This window comes from Biomphalaria glabrata, chromosome 11 (genome assembly GCF_947242115.1).
Source record: "Biomphalaria glabrata chromosome 11, xgBioGlab47.1, whole genome shotgun sequence".
NCBI classification, from domain to species: domain Eukaryota; kingdom Metazoa; phylum Mollusca; class Gastropoda; family Planorbidae; genus Biomphalaria; species Biomphalaria glabrata.
The window spans coordinates 2,093,502-2,115,107 of NC_074721.1; the positions used below are offsets into that span (position 1 = coordinate 2,093,502).

At 39.2% G+C, this 21,606-nt stretch overlaps 1 protein-coding gene across 1 annotated transcript in view; it reads left to right on the forward strand.

The window, feature by feature from the left end:
- Nucleotides 1–13,315, forward strand: part of LOC129921702 (homeobox protein Hox-D12-like) — a 109,618-nt gene extending 96,303 nt beyond the window's left edge. The window contains exon 3 of the mRNA XM_056004189.1: nt 4,703–13,315. Coding sequence (XP_055860164.1) covers nt 4,703–5,028 — 326 coding nt within the window. The 3' untranslated portion in view covers nt 5,029–13,315. The remainder of the gene's footprint in view (nt 1–4,702) is intronic.
- Nucleotides 13,316–21,606: the final 8,291 nt, after the last annotated feature.

Below are 21,606 nucleotides of genomic sequence, written 5' to 3' on the forward strand. Positions count from 1 at the left end.
CGTGGGGCTGATTTTGAGTTTGTGTTTCCACACAAACTGTCTTTGTAACCGTGTTGTTTTGAGTAATGAGAAATGTTGGCCATGCATTGATACTATTTTTTTTCACGCAAATATATATATTTTTTAACAAGACTCGTACAATTACTTTTAATGTATTTTCAATCTCTTGACATCTAAGCACATAGACAATCATACATTTATATTGCAATCCTTAGTCTTAACCATAACATCATAAACTGCAGATGATTAATATTAAATTAGGTAAACAAAAAATTACTGTCATCACGAATTTACTTGGAAAGTTTCAATTGCATCTCCATCAGCGTTCAAAGAAACTGTTTGATGTTTTGATGTTCTTCACCATTGTGATGTGCCCCTTGACTGATGTTTGATGTTCTTCACCATTGTGATGTGCCCCTTGACTGATGTTTGATGTTCTTCACCATTGTGATGTGCCCCTTGACTGATGTTTTGATGTTCTTCACCATTGTGATGTGCCCCTTGACTGATATTTTGATGTTCTTCACCATTGTGATGTGCCCCTTGACTGATGTTTTGATGTTCTTCACCATTGTGATGTGCCCCTCGACTGATGTTTTGATGTTCTTCACCATTGTGATGTGCCCCATGACTGATGTTTTGATGTTCTTCACCATTGTGATGTGCCCCTTGACTGATGTTTGATGTTCTTCACCATTGTGATGTGCCCCATGACTGATGTTTTGATGTTCTTCACCATTGTGATGTGCCCCTTGACTGATGTTTTGATGTTCTTCACCATTGTGATGTGCCCCTTGACTGATGTTTTGATGTTCTTCACCATTGTGATGTGCCCCTTGACTGATGATTTGATGTTCTTCACCATTGTGATGTGCCCCTTGACTGATGTTTGATGTTCTTCACCATTGTGATGTGCCCCTTGACTGATGTTTTGATGTTCTTCACCATTGTGATGTGCCCCTTGACTGATGTTTTGATGTTCTTCACCATTGTGATGTGCCCCTTGACTGATATTTGATGTTTGATGTTCTTCACCATTGTGATGTGCCCCATGACTGATATTTTGATGTTCTTCACCATTGTGATGTGCCCCTTGACTGATATTTGATGTTTGATGTTCTTCACCATTGTGATGTGCCCCTTGACTGATATTTGATGTTTGATGTTCTTCACCATTGTGATGTGCCCCTTGACTGATATTTGATGTTTGATGTTCTTCACCATTGTGATGTGCCCCTTGACTGATATTTGATGTTTGATGTTCTTCACCATTGTGATGTGCCCCTTGACTGATATTTGATGTTTGATGTTCTTCACCATTGTGATGTGCCCCTTGACTGATATTTGATGTTTGATGTTCTTCACCATTGTGATGTGCCCCTTGACTGATATTTGATGTTTGATGTTCTTCACCATTGTGATGTGCCCCTTGACTGATATTTGATGTTTGATGTTCTTCACCATTGTGATGTGCCCCATGACTGATATTTTGATGTTCTTCACCATTGTGATGTGCCCCTTGACTGATATTTGATGTTTGATGTTCTTCACTATTGTGATGTGCCCCTTGACTGATATTTGATGTTTGATGTTCTTCACCATTGTGATGTGCCCCTTGACTGATATTTGATGTTTGATGTTCTTCACCATTGTGATGTGCCCCTTGACTGATATTTGATGTTTGATGTTCTTCACCATTGTGATGTGCCCCTTGACTGATGTTTTGATGTTCTTCACCATTGTGATGTGCCCCTTGACTGATATTTTGATGTTCTTCACCATTGTGATGTGCCCCTTGACTGATATTTGATGCTTATGGAAGTAATTCACCAGTATCACATGTTGATGAAAAAAACTTGACAGCTTCAGATTATGATTTCACATTCGTTGAGCCGGACTCGGTCTGAGATTGAAATTGGTGGGAGAATGGGAGATGTTGAAGGTGGAGGTGGAACTTGGTTTCTGTTTAATACTAGTCACTTAAGAGATGCAATGCCTGACTTTCATTCCGAGATACCTTTTTGTTCTCCATAAGTCACTTGAGACTGCTTCCGCTGTGTATTCAAAGATGCCTAAATGGTATATTGGCCTCCTTCAGTCGTAGTAGAACGGCTGTGGTTCATCTCGAACACTGCTTCATATGGCTGTGGTTCATCTCGAACACTGCTTCATATGGCTGTGGTTCATCTCGAACACTGCTTCATATGGCTGTGGTTCATCTCGAACACTGCTTCATATGGCTGTGGTTCATCTCGAACACTGCTTCATATGGCTGTGGTTCATCTCGAACACTGCTTCATATGGCTGTGGTTCATCTCGAACACTGCTTCATATGGCTGTGGTTCATCTCGAACACTGCTTCATATGGCTGTGGTTCATCTCGAACACTGCTTCATATGGCTGTGGAGCCCGATTTTGGAGAGACACTTTCGGAGCAGGCTGTTTTACTTCAGCCAAGGATTTTGCAACAGATTTGTGACTTTCTAAAATGCGACTTTCTAACCTTTCCATTCTCTTTACTTGGATACATTTACCCAACAACCAAGAACGTAAATACTTATGAAATAACTGGAAGACTGTATAAGAAACACTAGCAATTACCACAGTGGTCAAAGTAAGATCTCGAGCTTTGACCCATGTAGACTGAGGTGGAATGGAAACAGTCATTTTTGGTGCTCCCAACATCTGTAGATGCTACCATGTTTTCTGTTTCTACAACTCCTGACTTCTGAACAACTATGTTTAAGTTCATCTGGTGTTTGTCCTTTTTTTGCTTTCCAGAAATGCTTTTTTTTCTGATAAAGTGGACGAGACATAACTTTAAAAAAAAAATACTTTAAAGCTTTAATTCAGATACAGAGTTTAATACTATAAGGTATATAAATAATAAAAAAAAAGTAATAGGAACATGGGTATGTTATTTAACAGGTTTGCAAAATGTTCAGCAACGCAAGCTATTTACAAGACTTAGGCCGAATATCAAAAAGACTATCAGGTGCACCCCTAATTTATATATATTTATATCAAAGTTAAATATAATATATAAATATAATATATATATATATATATATATATATATATATATATATATAATATATTTATTTTACTACTTTTGGTTGCTGCGATTAGGCCTTTTTGAATAGGACACCTACTGCAGACAAATTAAAGGAAACCTCAGAATTTGCGCTAAATTTTAGCTTTATCATCATAGGAATCCTTGGGCCTTAGGCCTCTTTTCTTTTTTTGGGCTTTATGTGCCTCTTTTATGGGCATCTTGCCTTTTTTGTGGGCTTTTTTTTTTTCTTTAATATATATGTTTTTATTTGTAAGTTATCATAATTCACAAGTATTTTTTTTATTTTTTTATTTTTAATTTTATGTTTATTTGTAAGTTCTCACATTTCACAAACATTAAATCATAAAGTATTAAAGAGAAAATTTGACACATGATTAATCTATACTTAATACTTAAAAAAATAATTATAATAGAAATTAAATATCATTTAATAGCACTAAATCTTTTTTTTTTTTTTATAAGGAAACCTCAGAATTTGCGCTATTCAGTTTTAGCTTTATCATCATAGGAATCCTTGGGCTTTATGCCTCTTTTCTTTGCCTCTTTTTTGGGCTTTATGTGCCTCTTATATGGGCCATCTTGCCTCTTTTGTGGGCTTTTTTTTTTTTTTTTTTTTTTTTTTTTTTTTTTTTTTTTTTTAATATTAAATCATAAACGATTGGAAACTTATATATGAATGAAAAAAACTTGATGAAAAGCTCAGTACATGCTGTTAATACATGATTTAAAATGAGTACGCAATATGCGGAATAAAAGTAACATTTGCAACACATATATGTTGCATTATAAGCTTTAGTTTCTCAAACTTTTACCATTGTCGTCCCTTCCGCTCCCTCTTGCCCTGCAAGCGAAAAAAACAAAAAACTTCACCACCCTTTAGCCCAGGGGTTCTCAACCCGTGGATCGCGACCCCCTTGAGGGTCGATTGACAATTAGCCAGGGGTCGCCTAAGACTATTGAAAATATGGATTGCTATTGTCGTCTCTTCTATTGCTGTATGTGTGTGTTTGGGGGGGGGGGGTCACCTCAGAGTGGGGGAATGTAAAAAGGGGTAGCCGAGCATAAAAGGTTGAGAACCCCTGCTTTAGCCAGATGGTGTTGGGGTGAGAGCCATAAACAACGATGTTGGGATTGGGGGGGGGGGGGCGGTTAAGTATGTATTAAAAAAGAAAAAAAAAGACAAACTTTGAGACCATAAATATAACCCATTTTCCAGTCCTTCATTGCAAATATATTTACAATATGATAGGAATCCAAATTTAGTTGTAACATTTACCCACAAAGCTAAACCTTTGTACAGGAGAAATGTTTCTTACGCACTGTTATGTGTTGTGTTGACTAGCGTAAAAATATTTGTGACGATAGCATTGGCGAAACATCACATTTCTTCCCAGTCAACAAGGGGTCCGGAGAACTGCTGTAATCTCCCCCAGCGGGAGCCGGTGCGGAGCCGAGGAGCCAAACGTTTTTCTAAGCTTCAATAATATTGCTTTTTTTTTTTTTCTTCATCCATCATTCACTATTTATTAGTTAATTGTTAATTATCAGCTTCACTTTAGGAAACATAAATACAATTTTTTAAAACAGTTTGTTAAAAACCTCTTTTTTTTCCCCTTATCTCCACAGAAATGCAGCAGTCAATACATTTGCCCTCCACATCCATAGCCCCCACTACTGTCACCCTACGCAAGAGGCGCCGACCCTATTCCAAGTTCCAGATCGCAGAGCTGGAGAGAGAGTACGCCAGCTCCACCTACATCTCCAAATCGAGGCGCTGGGAGCTCTCCCAGCTGATCAACCTGTCTGAGAGGCAGATCAAAATCTGGTTCCAGAACCGCAGGATCAAGGCGAAGAAGCTTCAGAAGAGGGAAGACCTGGGCATTCCACAGAGTTCCTCTAGCATGGGCACGCCGCAGCACCATCTTCTACAATCTTCCCTCTCAGTATCGTGAACAAAGTCGTCTTATTATTTAGACTTGCCTGGAAGGACTCTAAGTGTGACGTAGACTCGTTGGGACCCTAGCGAAGGCGACCACTGCTTTTTGTTTTGTTTTCTAGTTTTCACCAAGAAGGCGTTGATTTTAATGTAAAAGAGTTGATAGAAAGTCTGAGGTTCAAATCCAGGGATTAAAATCGCATCCTGATTTTTTCTGGCTATAATGGGATGGAGATTTCCATAAATCCTTAATTTGGTGAAACAAGTAACCATTGTGATTAACACACTTTACCATAGTAACCATCTGCCAGAGAAACTGTGTTCTAGTTTGGTTTCAAGATTTAGAGCTATTGACTAAAAACGAATTGGCCACTGTTTTCAATGTGACAACTGTAACTGAAATTCATCGATTGAATTCCATTAATATTACAAGTGAGTTTATTGACCACAACTCTAATAATAGGTTTGTGCCTGACAATTTGAAGAGGTCCGCACACCGCATCATGTTCGTAATCCCAAAATGGACTATATCTGCAGAATGTGCAGGATGCACATCTGTTACAATGTATATTATTTAAAAAAGCAGAATGCATGTAGCACTTAACTGCATTGATGGTTTTCAACATTGGTGATAGAATGAAATCTACAGCCTGTGATGAAAAGATTACGGAGCTTTTATCAAAACTAAAGGAAATTCAGAATACTACTGTTTACAAACCAAAAATAACATCATCAAATCTATGTTGAAAAAAAGTGATTTCCAATACACGAATAAAACTGTAATCCATGATAGTAAATTACAGCGATTTGGGAGAGTGTTGTATCTCTTGGCAGTAGTAGTGTTTTCAACAATGCAAAATAAAATATCAGCTATGAACTTATGAAATCTACTCTAGATAATTGTACATGATCTACTGATTCTACTATAAAAAAAGGAAAGTTCCCCTTTCAGACCTTGTGGTCTATAGGGCAGATAATGTAAAGGTCATCTGTTTCTGTGGCCTACGGTTTACGAGGGTGTCATGTGGCTAGCACAACGACCAACCGCCTTTACTTTTCCCCAACTAACGTCAGGTACCCATTAGAGCTGGGTGGACTCAGAGGCGCCCGAAGATCCTGAAGTTGAAAATCCCAGTCTTTACCAGGATTCGAACCCTGGACCCCGGTTCGGTAGCCAAGCGCTTTACCGCTCAGCCACCGCGCCTCTAACTGATTCTACACCAGGTGAATAATTGTATGTGATCTAGGTGGTCTTAATTTCTTAAAGTTCCTCCTTTATAATTAAAGATGCGCTCCGTCTCACTTCTGATGAATTTGCACATAACTGTGTAGTCTGATCTTGCATTTGAAATTCATATTATATTTAAAGCTCTGGTATTTTGAGCCCGCTCACACTGCCAAGTCATCTTCGCTACTAGTCGGACATTTGTCAGCAGTTAGAATCTCTCCAGAAAACTGGACACGGTAAACGAGCATTGGTTATCATGCAAATCGTTTGGCTACCGCTATGATGCCTGCCTGGTGGTGCGATTTGCGCTCTGGACTGTCGTTTGGATTTATCGATGGTTTCGGGTTGAAAACCCTGCCCGCTCCCATCCCCCGTCGTCCTGCGGGAGGTTTGGACTAGGAAGTAAACTATCTTCAACTCTGAAGGAACACCCGAAATATGTAAAACATTTTACAAACATTTTACAAAAACATAAACACACGCAAGTTGGCGTCATTTAAACACAATGTCAACGACCATAAATGTTAAAAAAAAATACTTTCCCCACTTCAGCCCAGAAATACATGGCGCCGAGATTAGGAAGCAGATACCTAGACGTGGGGACAGTTGGAGAGACCCTCCCATATCTGAGAAGCATAGAAGAAGCTTGCTGGTAGCCTATGCACTAGACGGTAACCACAGGTAGAGCTGAGATGTTACTCGGACTTTCAAGGTCAAGCCAGATGACTACTTATGCTTCAATATGAGATGTCTAACTGCAGCGATACCCAACCTTACCCGTCCAGTGGATTAAATAAAACTTCTGACGAATTAATCACCTGTCGCCTCAGCGCACAGAAATAAAATCGTCTCATCCAGCGGAATTTGATCCACTGCGGCGTCTGCCTATAGCACATGGGACCGGATATGGCCTTCAGCCCGTAGATTGGACATCACAGCCCAACTACAGCCGCAATAAGAAGTAATGAATAGAGGTCGTTTTGCTGCTTGGTCAATGGACCTCTCTATATTCGATTACAATAAAGAGCTTCTTATTTATCGACTCGATTCTTTTCACTCTTCATACAATCCGTCTCAATTTAATATGCTTATTGAACTTCAAGGGTTATTAGATTATGGAACTACTTACTACCTATTCACAACACAAACCTGCCAACACACTGAAAGCGACACATTAGAGTGTCTTGACTTCTAAGCAAACATAAACCCGAACTTGTGTCAGAATTTCTCCATAGGCCTTCAAACAACAGTCTGTGTTAAAAAAAAACATTTGGAGACAGAAAGAGTACTTTGACAATAAGGAAAGTACTTGGGCCTCTAGAAAAGTACTTTGGCAACAAAGAAAGTACTTTGGCAACAAAGAAAGTACTTGGGCTTTCTATAAAAGTACTTTGGCAACAAAGAAAGTACTTGGGCTTTCTATAAAAGTACTTTGGCAACAAAGAAAGTACTTGGGCTTTCTATAAAAGTACTTTGGCAACAAAGAAAGTACTTGGGCTTTCTATAAAAGTACTTTGGCAACAGGAGAAAGTACTTGGGCTTTCTATAAAAGTACATTGGCAACAAAGAAAGCACTTGGGCTTCTAGAAAATTACTTTGGCAACAAAGAAAGCACTTGGGCTTCTAGAAAATTACTTTGGCAACAAAGAAAGTACTTGGGCTTCTAGAAAAGTACTTTGGCAACAAAGAAAGTACTTGGACAATAGAGAAAACATTCGAGATGAGGAAAGTACTTCGACAATATGGAAAGAACTTTAACAATAAATAAAGTACTTTGGTAACAAGGAAAGTACTTCGACAAAAGAGAAAGCTCTTTGGTAATCAGAAAATTGGTACGACAAAAAAACTACATTATTTTACAAAAGCGATGACAATCCAGGGGATGCTTACAACAATGATCAGAAAAGAATGCTTTTTAAAAGACACACTGTGGTATTATGTGTGGATCCTACACATTGCTGTGTCCTGACACGTTCATTTCTTTAATCACTTTTAAACACTTCAGAATCTCAGCCTTTTTTTTTTTTGTTTTGTTTTGTTTTGTTTAGCAAACACTCAACATTTAGGCAGTTACTGTAAATATTTCATCACAATTAATAGATAGAGCCTATTCATTGTAAATACTGTAAACTGTCTAATGTGTGACAGGCAAGAATCTCGTCTTTAGAAAGTATTGACAGTGCATGTTTTGGGTGTATGGCTAGACACAGTACAACTCAATTCACAGTCAGCTAAACAATAATGCGACTCATAATAAAATGTTTGTATGTGTTTGTTGTTCGCTTTATGGATCTTTTATGTAGATTGTGCTATAACAAGTTTGTGTTAGCAGGTAGGGCCTTGTTTTTTTTTTCTTGTTTTTTATTTGTAGAAAATCTTGTGGTTTTTTTTTAAATCGATAGATTGAACTTAATGTTTTTAATGTTAGACAATGGTTCTCAATCTGTGTAAATACTATAGTGCTAAGTGTGCCATGAATGTCTTCAATCGACACTCTTTGTGTAAACCTTTGATTTAAATGTTTCTCTAAATGTTTGCATGTATTTTTAAAACAATATCAAGCGAGTGTTACTACGTCTAAATTTTAATAGTTGTTCAAATATTAAATGGCATTTCTGGTTTCCAAACCAAAAACTGGTGGACAACATTAAGCATATTTTGTTTTAATAGGAGATTGTGTTATGTCTTTGAATGAGGTAAGTCGGTGAAATGTTCCTGTAAGTTTTGCCCTGATAATGAAATTTTCAAGTTGAAGTTAGGAATGAATAAAACAGATTTAAATTCACAAGACTATACAAACAAGAAAATATTTTATAGTACAACAAAAGTAGTTGTATCAAATTAGTATGTATCAGTCATGTAATAACATTTGTAACAGAGCTAGACTAACAATAATAAATAAATCTGTGCGATTAATTTTTTACCACCACATCAGTCAAGTACAATTTCTTTCCCTTGTTCAAGATACCAAACAAAGTGATTAAATACCAATAGAAAAATTTTTTGTTTGGCTGTGTCAGGTAAAAGAAATTGTGCAAAATTGCAGCTTGATCCGAGGATGTGTGTGTGGGAGAAAATAGCGTGTACAAACGTTTTCACCTGACAGACAGACAGACTGTTGGAATTTTCATTCAACACTTGATGCCCCTATCACTTGATGCCCCTATCACTTGATGCCCCTATCACTTGATGCCCCTATCACTTGATGCCCCTATAACTTGATGCCCCCATCACTTGATGCCCCTATCACTTGATGGCCCTATCACTTGATGTCCCTATAACTTGATGCCCCATCACTTGATGCCCCTATCACTTGATGGCCCTATCACTTGATGCCCCTATAACTTGATGCCCACATCACTTAATGCCCCTATCACTTGATGGCTCCATCACTTGATGTCCCCATCACTTGAAGCACCCATCACTTGAAGCCCCCATCACTTGATGCCCCCATCACTCCATGCCCCATCACTGGATGCCCCTATCACTTGATGCCCCTATCACTTGATGCACCTATCACCTGATGCCCCCATTACTTGATGCCCCTATAACTTGATGCCCCTATAACTTGATGCCCCTATAACTTGATGCCCCTATAACTTGATGCCCCTATCACTTGATGCCCCTATCACTTGATGTCCCCATCACTTGATGCCCCTATAACTTGATGCCCCTATCACTTAATGTCCCTATCACTTGATGTCCCTATCACTTGATGCTCCTATCACTTGATGCCCCTATCACTTGATGTCCCTATCACTTGATGTCCCTATCACTTGATGTCCCTATAACTTGATGTCCCTATCACTTGATGCCCCTATCACTTGATGTCCCTATCACTTGATGTCCCTATCACTTGATGTCCCTATCACTTGATGCCCCTATCACTTGATGCCCCTATCACCTGATGCCCCCATCACTTGATGCCCCCATCACTTGATGCCCCTATAACTTGATGCCCCTATAACTTGATGCCCCTATAACTTAATGCCCCTATCACTTGATGTCCCCATCACTTGATGCCCCTATCACTTGATGCCCCTATCACTTGATGTCCCTATCACTTGATGTCCCTATCACTTGATGTCCCTATCACTTGATGTCCCTATCACTTGATGCCCCTATCACTTGATGTCCCTATCACTTGATGTCCCTATCACTTGATGTCCCTATCACTTGATGTCCCTATAACTTGATGTCCCTATCACTTGATGCCTCTATCACTTGATGTCCCTATCACTTGATGTCCCTATTACTTGATTTCCCTATCACTTGATGCCCCTATAACTTGATGCCCCTATAACTTGATGCCCCCATCACTTGATGCCCCCATCACTTGATGCCCCTATAACTTGATGCCCCTATCACTTGATGGCCCCATCACTTGATGCCCCTATAACTTGATGCCCCTATAACTTGATGCCCCTATCACTTGATGTCCCTATCACTTGATGCCCCCATCACTTGATGCCCCCATCACTTGATGCCCCATCACTTGATGCCCCTATAACTTGATGCCCCTATCACTTGATGCCCCTATCACTTGATGTCCCTATCACTTGATGTCTCTATCACTTAATGTCCCTATCACTTGATGTCCCTATCACTTGATGCCTCTATCACTTGATGTCCCTATCACTTGATGTCCCTATCACTTGATGTCCCTATCACTTGATATCCCTATCACTTGATGTCCCTATAACTTGATGTCCCTATCACATGATGTCCCTATCACTTGATGTCCCTATCACTTGATGTCCCTATCACTTGATGCCCCTATCACTTGATGTCCCTATCACTTGATGTCCCTATCACTTGATGTCCCTATCACTTGATGTCCCTATTACTTGATGTCCCTATAACTTGATGCCCACATCACTTGATGCCCCTATCACTTGATGGCTCCATCACTTGATGTCCCCATCACTTGAAGCCCCCATCACTTGAAGCCCCCATCACTTGATGCCCCCATCACTTGATGCCCCCATCACTTGATGCCCCTATCACTTGATGTCCCCATAACTTGATGCCCTCATCACTCGATGCCCCCATCACTCGTTGCCCCATCACTTGATGCCCCTATCACTTGATGCCCCTATCACCTGATGCCCCCATCACTTGATGCCCCTATAACTTGATGCCCCTATAACTTGATGCCCCCATCACTTGATGCCTCTATAACTTGATGCCCCTATCACTTGATGGCCCCATCTTTTGATGCCCCTATAACTTGATGCCCCTATAACTTGATGCCCCTATCACTTGATGTCCCTATCACTTGATGCCCCCATCACTTGATGCCCCCATCACTTGATGCCCCATCACTTGATGCCCCATCACTGGATGCCCTCAGCACTTGATGCCCCCATTACTTGAAACCCCCATTACTTGATGCCCCAATCACAGAGGGAGTTGATATAAGTTTTGTAACAAGCCGAGAACTTTTCTTCTTCGTTCTCTTTAGCGACTTGAGGAGATCTGGGAAGGGGAGGGGGGGGTCAGCGAAAAAATCATTATAGAAGGCCTGAGCAATGTCTTTCGACTTTGCAGCTTGTGGGCAGTTTAGACCAATAGCTCGTTTCCCCGTCTTAGATCCGACGTCATGATTGTCAAGGTACATTGTTCTGAGCTCAAGTCCTATTTAAGTACTTTTAAGGCTACCAGGTTTTCAAATGTTAAGTTTTGGACTTTTTGTTTCACGTCTGGCGTTTATTTAGTAAAGAGGAACAGTACGTCCCTTTTCCAGGATCAGGGCTGGAACTGGGGTCCAATGTGACCACTGTCCGGGAGGAGTTTTCCACACGTCCACGCTGTCTTCCTGTCTCCATCAGAATAAATTTTAAAACGTTCTTTCAGTAAAACCTATTTAAATCATCCTACACACATTTTTTAAACTATAAATATAAGGTATGGATAAGCTCAATTTTTTTAATCACATTCTCTCATTATTTTTAAAACTTCAACACATAAAACAAATTATTTCCTCTTATCAAGAATAGCCCAATACTTTCCATATTAATTAACAAATGTCTCCACAAGTTTGAGTTCCACCCAGGGTTCGAGATTACAAGATTGGAATTGGAGAAATTTAGAGAGTACAGAGATTATCGCCCACAGTTTTTTGGGTCTTGCTTTTAGGTAGCGCGTCTTTCGTGCTATAGGCAGCTATTGCAATCTCAATGCACTTTGGTCCAATCTGTTTTGTGGACATGTGGGGAGCAGCTCTCTTGGAGGTTTCCGACAACTCAGCTCAAATAAACTCTCAATACTAAAATATTGGTCGATATATCGAGCTCCAACTCCCTCTAAAGATGCATAAGGTCATTGTAGAAGTGTAGAGTTATTGCAGAGTGAGAGTCAGTGTAGAATGAGAGTCAGGGTAGAATGAATCATAGTAGAATGAGAGCCATTGTAGAATTGCAGCAGTCATTGTAGAGTGAGAGTCAGTGTAGAATGAAATTCAGTGTAGAATCACAGTCATTGTAGAGTGAGAGTCAGGTCTGTGTTGGCTTCAAATCAGTTTAATATGCTTCTTTTAATTTTTTTATCTGTTTCAAATGTCCATGTTATGTGTAGTCAAATGTAATATGCTAAATAATATGGATATAAGAATTGTACACTTCATTCGAACCAGATGAACAGATGAATCTTTTTATACATGTGTGGCTCTGTATGTGTAGCTATTAGCCTTATCATTTGGTATTACCAACGTCATCATAAGTACACATTTGTAAGCATATTTTTTTACAGCATCTGTCTTCATGAGTTCATTTACTTTGTGCTTTAAAGAGCTGTGACTGAACACTTTTTAAAATGTTGACACAATATTTTAAGTAAACATTTCATTGTGGCTTTGTTTTTTATCTTTGTTTCCCCTTGTTTCTCTTTGTTTCTCTTTGCTTGCATTATTCACCGAATGAATTGGTGTGTTCATCAAATTATTTATTATGTTTTTTTTTAAATCCTATTTATAATTTGTTTCTTGGATTATGTTTTTGTTTGTTGATTAGAGTCAACTTTTTAAAAAATATGTTTTAGTTTATTTGTGAAAATTAAACATTTTTTCTTTTTTTTATTCGGCGTTTTTTTGTGGTGTTTTTATTCTCAAATTTAAGTGTGTTTGGAACTCTGTGGCATTTTTACGTCTGAGAGACAATATTTTCCAATTGCAACTTCTTGCGTAACTAAAGAGGCCAATCCTTGATACACAGCTGCGGTCACAGGTTGGGCATCTGTAATCACCAGGGGCTGTTGTACTTTCACCCTTCTTTCTGCTACTGTTGTGTATGGCATCTGAAATCCGAGACCCTTCCTTTATGCTCGCTCTCCATGTGGATCTATCCAGTGCTACTTTTTCCCAGCTGCTAGTGTCGATTTTGAAGAGCTTCATGTCGCGTTTGCATACATTCGTATACCGTGAAAGTGAACGACCAGCGGCTCTCCTGCCTTCTGTTAGATCACCATACAGAATATCTTGTGGAAAATCAACCTTCTGGCATTCTACGAACGTATTTTTTGGAACTAATCATATAGGATTAATTACACATTTTTAATTACACATCAACGATAGAATATGCCATAGTGGAGTTAGGTGGTTAATACAATTTTAGAAGTTAAACCTTATCACCTCAGCATCCAATTGGATTCTGGAGATAATTGTATATGTTAAAAAAAAGTTCCCCTTTCAGACCTTGTGGTCTATAGGGCAGATGATGTAAAGGTCATCTGATTCTGTGGCCTACGGTTAACGAGGGTGTCATGTGGCCAGCACAACGGCCAACCGCCTTTACTTTTCCCCAACTAATGTCAGGTACCCATTAGAGCTGAGTGAACTCAGAGGCGCCCGAAGATCCCGAAATAAAAAATCCCAGTCTTCACCAGGATATATATGCTAAAAAATAACAGAAAACATTTTGTAATAGGCATTGGTCTTTTAGTTGTATGATGGCCATCTGGCTTCGGCGGATTACTCAGACATAGTTACAGCGTAATGTACGGGTGTATTCATTAGTATTATTGTAAGGTCTTCTTCACTTATGACGATTAGGGTTCTTCTCGTAGAACACCTTTCGTGTGACTGGAGACCTATCTTGAAGAGGCACCCCCTTGTCGCAGATTAAGAAGGCTTTCGCTTATGTGGAAGAGGAGCCAGTTACATTTCGTATGGCTCGCTTTGCTTCCAGAGCTGAGACCCACGTTTTTTCGCTGTCCATAGCTGTGTTGGTCACCATCTCTCTCCACGTAGTGCGGTCTAGGGTTACGTATGTATGTATAGGCTTTATTCACTCAATAACTAACAAGATTGAATCCTACCACAAGGCGAAGGACTAAATCCAGACCTCCTGCATATTACTAACATAAATAAGCTAAACCCCACCATCCGTGACGTCACTAAGTGTCGCGTTCAAACTCCGTCAACTAGGGTGCGTCTCTATACCAACGAAGTGCTTGTCAATTTCTTCTTCACGGAATATACTTATTTTAACATAAAATAGTTAATTAAATATCAAACAAAGACTGTATTTCAAGAAATAATACGCACTTTATAATTCAAATTTAATAACTTATGTCAGATTTTCACAATCTTTTCTAGTTTACGAGATCCAAACGGGACGGACGGACAGACATTCCACACAAAACTAATAGCATCTTTTCTCCTTTCAGAGGCCGCTAAAAAACGAAATACAACACCAAAAGGACGTTGTCTTTACGAACTACTATTTATATATTGTTAAAGTATTGCTATTTTTCCATCATTGGCCAAATTAGTAAGTCGCAATCTTTTCATCATTGATCTCAATTAATTCTTCATCAACTTAAGTCTTAAGTCAGAAAAGAAAATTCGCTCGCATATATGCAGCACTTACCGCCAGGTTCAGAACTATTCATATAAACGCAATATTCAGAACTGAATCATCTAACCGATATGTGAGATGATGCCAGTGAAAAACTAAAAAATCTGTACCCCGTATTGGCCCATGACAACGTAACCTTAACATTTTGGGAAAAGTGATCCAGTTTTGAGATGTCAGATGTACTGTTTAAATTGTCGAGAAATAAATAAATATAGTACATTGGATTCTACCTGGTTATCAGCTTACATTTAAGGAAGAACATAAGAGATCAGCATAATAGCTAATAATTAAATTTGTAGTTAACATTTCAAATTAATGTGTTTGTCTTTGTTCATGTATTTGCAATGCATTGTTTGTACTGAGAAGGTTTATTCTCACCACTTGATGCCCCAACCACTTGATGCCCATCACCACTTGATGTCCCTCAACACTTGATGCCCCAACCACTTGATGCCCCTCACCACTTGATGCCCATCACCACTTGATGTCCCTCAACACTTGATGCCCCTCACCACTTGATGCCCCAAACACACCCCAACCACTTGTTGCCCCAACCACTTGATGCATCTACCACTTGTTGCCCTTCACCACTTGTTGCCCCAACCACTCGATGCATCTACCACTCGATGCCCCTCACCACTTGATGCCCCAAACACACCCCAACCACTTGTTGCCCCAACCACTTGATGCATCTACCACTTGTTGCCCTTCACCACTTGTTGCCCCAACCACTCGATGCATCTACCACTCGATGCCCCTCACCACTTGTTGCCCCAACCACTCGATGCATCTACCACTCGATGCCCCTCACCACTTGATGCCCCAAACACTTGATGCATCTACCACTTGATGCCCTTCACCACTTGATGCCCCTCAACACTTGTTGCCCCAACCACTTGATGCATCTACCACTTGATACCCTTCACCACTTGTTGCCCCCAACCACTCGATGCATCTACCACTCGATGCCCCTCACCACTTGTTGCCCCAACCACTCGATGCGTCTACCACTCGATGCCCCTCACCACTTGTTGCCCCAACCACTTGATGCATCTACCACTTGATGCCCTTCACCACTTGTTGCCCCAACCACTTGATGCCCCATGCGGTCCGCACCACCCACTTGGTAAGCTACGCCTCTGTGTTATACCCTTCTTATTCAGTGTGTTGTTTGAGTATGTGTGTATAATAGTTGTCTTTGTATTACGCTTAAATAATGTTTCAAAGATACTCACTTATTATCCTGTCTCCGGTCCTATGGGATACTACCGCCTTGCATTATCCACTATTTGAATCGAATATCCATGAAATAATAATCCAATGAATGAATGAACTAAAATCAATAATCCATCGAATTCCCACAAAGACGTCCAAGAATCACTTACACAGGACAAAACGTCTTTTGTTCTCTACACACTTCTGGTGGCTATAAAGTCACGGGTTTTTCATGACGCACAAACACAGGCACACAACCGTGTCTTCACTTTGACCTGTCTACAAGTGGTCAGTGGAGGAAACTAAAAAAGAACAGACTTCGCTGGGCTGGTCATATTGAAAGAATATCAGAGAACAGAGGAGCAGATATTGTAAACCTGTAAAAACCAAAAGGCAGGCGACACAATGGAAGACCACGAAGACGATGGAATGAAAAGGTAGATGCAGAGTTCGTGCCTGGAGACGAAAAGCTCAGGAGAGATCTGGATGGAACCCTTCATGAACCCTCGATGTACCCTCCATGTACCCTCCATCAGTTGTAGCTTCGATTGGATGAATGAATTGTCAGAAAAAGGGGGGGGTGGGTATGCGTGCAGCATTTGTACAAAAACAGTTTATTCTGTGTGTGTGTTTGTACGCAGTGTACTAGTCTGCGTGCTCCTTCTCGAAACAGAACAGACGCCATCAGAGGAATAAATGACCCGACCTCTGTGAAGCACGAGCAGAGCTTTCTCTTAGTTAAGGACGACTCCCCATCACCCATCTCTTAGTTAAGGAAGATTCCCCATCATCCATCTCTTAGTTAAGGACGACTCCCCATCACCCATCTCTTAGTTAAGGACGACTCCCCATCACCCATCTCTTAGTTAAGGAAGATTCCCCATCACCCATCCCTTAAATAAGGACGATTCCCCATCACCCATCCCTTAGTTAAGGAAGATTCCCCATCACCCATCTCTTAGTTAAGGACGATTCCCCATCACCCATCCCTTAAATAAGGACGATTCCCCATCACCCATCCCTTAGTTAAGGAAGATTCCCCATCACCCATCCCTTAGTTAAGGAAGATTCCCCATTACCCATCTCTTAGTTAAGGACAATTCCCCATCACCCATCCCTTAGTTAAGGACGATTCTCCGTCACCCATCTCTTAGTTAAGGACGATTCCCCATCACCCATCCCTTAGTTAAGGACGATTCCCCGTCACCCATCCCTTAGTTAAGGAAGATTCCCCATCACCCATCTCTTAGTTAAGGAAGATTCCCCATCACCCATCTTTTAGTTAAGGACGATTCCCCATCACCCATCTCTTAGTTAAGGAAGATTCCCCATCACCCATCTCTTAGTTAAGGAAGATTCCCCATCACCATCTCTTAGTTAAGGAAGACTCCCCATCACCCATCTCTTAGTTAAGGAAGATTCCCCATCACCCATCTCTTAATTAAGGACGATTCCTTATCACCCATCCCTTAGTTAAGGAAGATTCTCCATCACCCATCTCTTAATTAAGGAAGATTCCCCATCACCCATCCCTTTGTTAAGGAAGATTCCCCATCACCCATCCCTTAGTTAAGGAAGATTCCCCATCACCCATCTCGAGTTAAGGAAGATTCCCCATCACCCATCTCTTAGTTAAGGAAGATTCCCCATCACCCATCTCTTAGTTAAGGAAGATTCCCCATCACCCATCTCTTAATTAAGGAAGATTCCCCATCACCCATCCCTTAGTTAAGGACCATTCCCCATAACCCATCTCTTAATTAAGGAAGATTCCCCATCACCCATCTCTTAGTTAAGGACGACTCCCCATCACCCATCCCTTAATAAAGGACGATTTACCATCACCCATCTCTTAATTAAGGAAGATTCCCCATCACCCATCTCTTAGTTAAGGACGACTCCCCATCACCCATCTCTTAGTTAAGGACGACTCCCCATCACCCATCCCTTAATAAAGGACGATTTACCATCACCCATCTCTTAATTAAGGAAGACTCCCCATCACCCATCTCTTAGTTTGTTGAAACGTTCAGGCACCACTTAAGATCTTTTGAGTGTTGTTCTCCGTTCCTCCCTGGATAGAATCTCTTTCAATTAGAGGCCCTTCCATTTATTTAATGTTGTCTATCTATCTATCTATGCTATCTATCTATCGATGCTATATTGATTTCATTTTATCACAAGTTGATTCTGTCTATATTATAATAAAAGTTATATTTAGAATTGTTTACAAGGAAATTACTAAAGTTATTTCAAGTTTATTAGTTAAGAAATAATACGCCTAAATCGGTTTAGTTGTCTACCAGCAGTTTGGTGCTACAAGTCAACGACCCACAGCAATACTATCTATCTATCTATATCTATATCTATATCTATATATATATATATATATATATATATATATTTATTTATATATATATATATATATATATATATATATATATACATATATATATACAATGCAGAAAGAGTTTACAAAAAGTATATAAAAATTAAACACTTAACCCAAAAAGTAAGCAGACAGCTGCAGAGTGAATACATAAACAATGTAATATCTAAAGACAACAACAAAAACCTATGGTCATACATTAAGTCTAAGAAAATGGAAACAACAGGCGTAGCGCCATTAAAAGATGAACATAACATAATACATAATGATAATGAAACTAAAGCAAAAATTCTAAACAAATACTTTGCATCAGCATTCTCAGCCCCAGGAGACAAAGACATATTACTGAATTTGAACCAAGTAGACAACATAGAAGATATAGTAGTACAAGAAAATGGAATTCAAAAACTATTAGCCAACACCAAACCAAATAAAGCTTCTGGACCTGATGGTATTCCAGCTAGATTACTCAAAGAACTAAGTAATGAGCTAGCCCCAGTGTTCAAAATACTCTTTCAGGCTTCACTTAACCAGGGCAGAGTACCAAAGGACTGGAAAGAAGCTAATGTCACCCCCCTATTTAAAAAAGGAGAAAAATCTGACCCAGGAAACTACAGACCAGTATCACTTACCAGCATCACATGTAAAATCCTAGAACACATAATATGTAGCAACATCATAAACCACTTAGACAAACATAATGTCCTCACACCATACCAACATGGCTTTAGGAAATATAGATCATGTGAAACACAACTAATAGGACTAATTGATGATTTTTCAAAAGGTTTAGATAATAGTGAACAAATAGATGCTATCTTACTAGATTTTTCTAAGGCTTTTGACAAAGTTCACCACCATAGTTTGCTTAAAAAATTAAAATATTTCGGCATTAATGGTCCACTGCATCAGTGGATTAAAGACTTTCTGATAGGGAGAGAACAAACTGTAATAATAAATGGCTCTAAATCAACACCGATAACAGTAAACTCAGGTGTACCTCAAGGAACAGTCTTGGGTCCACTACTATTTTTAATTTACATAAATGATTTACCAAATTGCATTAGTTCAGGAACAAAAGTCAGATTATTTGCAGACGATTGCATAATATATAGAACAATAAAAACAACACAAGACACAGATATTTTACAAAGAGAATTAGATGAATTACAGAAATGGGAATCAAATTGGAGCATGTCTTTCCACCCAGAAAAATGTCAGTTGTTAAGAGTAACAAAAAAACTAAAACAAATTAATTCCACTTATCTTATTCATGGCAAACCAGTAACACAGACTAAAAACGCAAAATACCTAGGTGTTATAATAAATGAAAAACTATCATGGAATCCACATATTGATGAAACTACAAAAAAATAAAACAAAGCATTAGGATTTATTAAAAGAAATTTCTATAAATCAAATAAGAACATAAAACTAAAATGTTATTTAACCTTGGTTAGGCCAATAATAGAATATGCATCCTCTGTTTGGGACCCCTCAACTCAAGAAAACATTAAGAAACTAGAACAGACACAAAATAGAGCAGTGCGATTCATAACAAAACGAATATTCACATTTGACTAGAGTAACACCTTTAGTAAAATCACTAAATTTAGAAAGCCTTCAGGACAGAAGGCTCAAAAGTAAAGTAGCAATAATACATAAAACACTGAACCATAATCTTCAAATACAAAAACAAAATTTAATAAAATACTCTGAAAGACACAAAGATAAAGGCACATTCCTCGTCCCATATGCTAGGACAAATTTGTACAAATACTCCTTCCCTAGTGCTATTAGAGCATGGAATGGGTTGCCTGAGCTAGCCAGGAAAACCAGTAACTTGGCAGAATTTAAGTCATTGGTTAATATGCATGACTAAATGCATGACGCGTAGGACGTAATCATCTTCTTTTTTGAAGTAACGTCTGTATTATATAAGATAAGATATATATATATATATATATATATATATATATATTTATATATATATATATATATTGTTGTAACTCCAGTGGCGGACTGAAAGGGTTAATGTGTGTGCGGCCTACTGATACACACGACTAAGGCCAATCACACGGGTCAACGGGTCAACGGCTGTCGATAGACAGGGGACAGTACTGCTAATAACCGCAAGTATGACCTGTGTTGTGGTCATGTGATCAAGAGCCTTCACGGTCGAGAGACAATGTGTAAAGAAAAGACAGTTGAGTCCAGGACAGCATGGCGTAAGGACTGTGTCATGGTACCTTGTGAGTCTTTGAAAATGTAGCTGTACGAGTCTAGAAGTAGACAGAGAAAGACTTGTAGTGTTTAGTGGGCAGTTCTATTGTACAAGAAAGCATTTGAATTTGATGTAGCCAATTGTGTTGTTTTGGCTTTTGATGAATTTGTCATTAAATCGCCACTTTGTTACTTGAAGCTCTTGTTGTCAAGTTGATGTTTTAGACGTTTTATGTTGTTTAGCAGTGTTTGCAGAAGGCCTGACTGAGAAGATCGTAACAATATACATATATATATATATTAGATTTAGATATCTAGAATGGATGCCAATCGTATTAAATATCATTCATTTGGATTATACGCGCGATATCAAGAGTGCATAGACAACCCGTTGTCCTCCTTAATTAAGTTGGTTCGAACCCTGCCCGCTGCCATCTCCCACAGTCCTGCGGACGGTTTGGACAAGGGTGTAATCACTTTCAATAATCTGAAGACGTACGATAGATACATAACCAAATAGCATTGCACCAGAAAAATATCTTTAATTTTTTCAAATATAAAGGTCTTCAGCAATGTTTTGAATACAGTTCAACAAGACATGGTAACGTTTCGAGCGTCAAAGACTCTATCAGATATAAGCGAGTTTGAGTGACTCGATTTCAATACAGAATACAGAAATTTTGG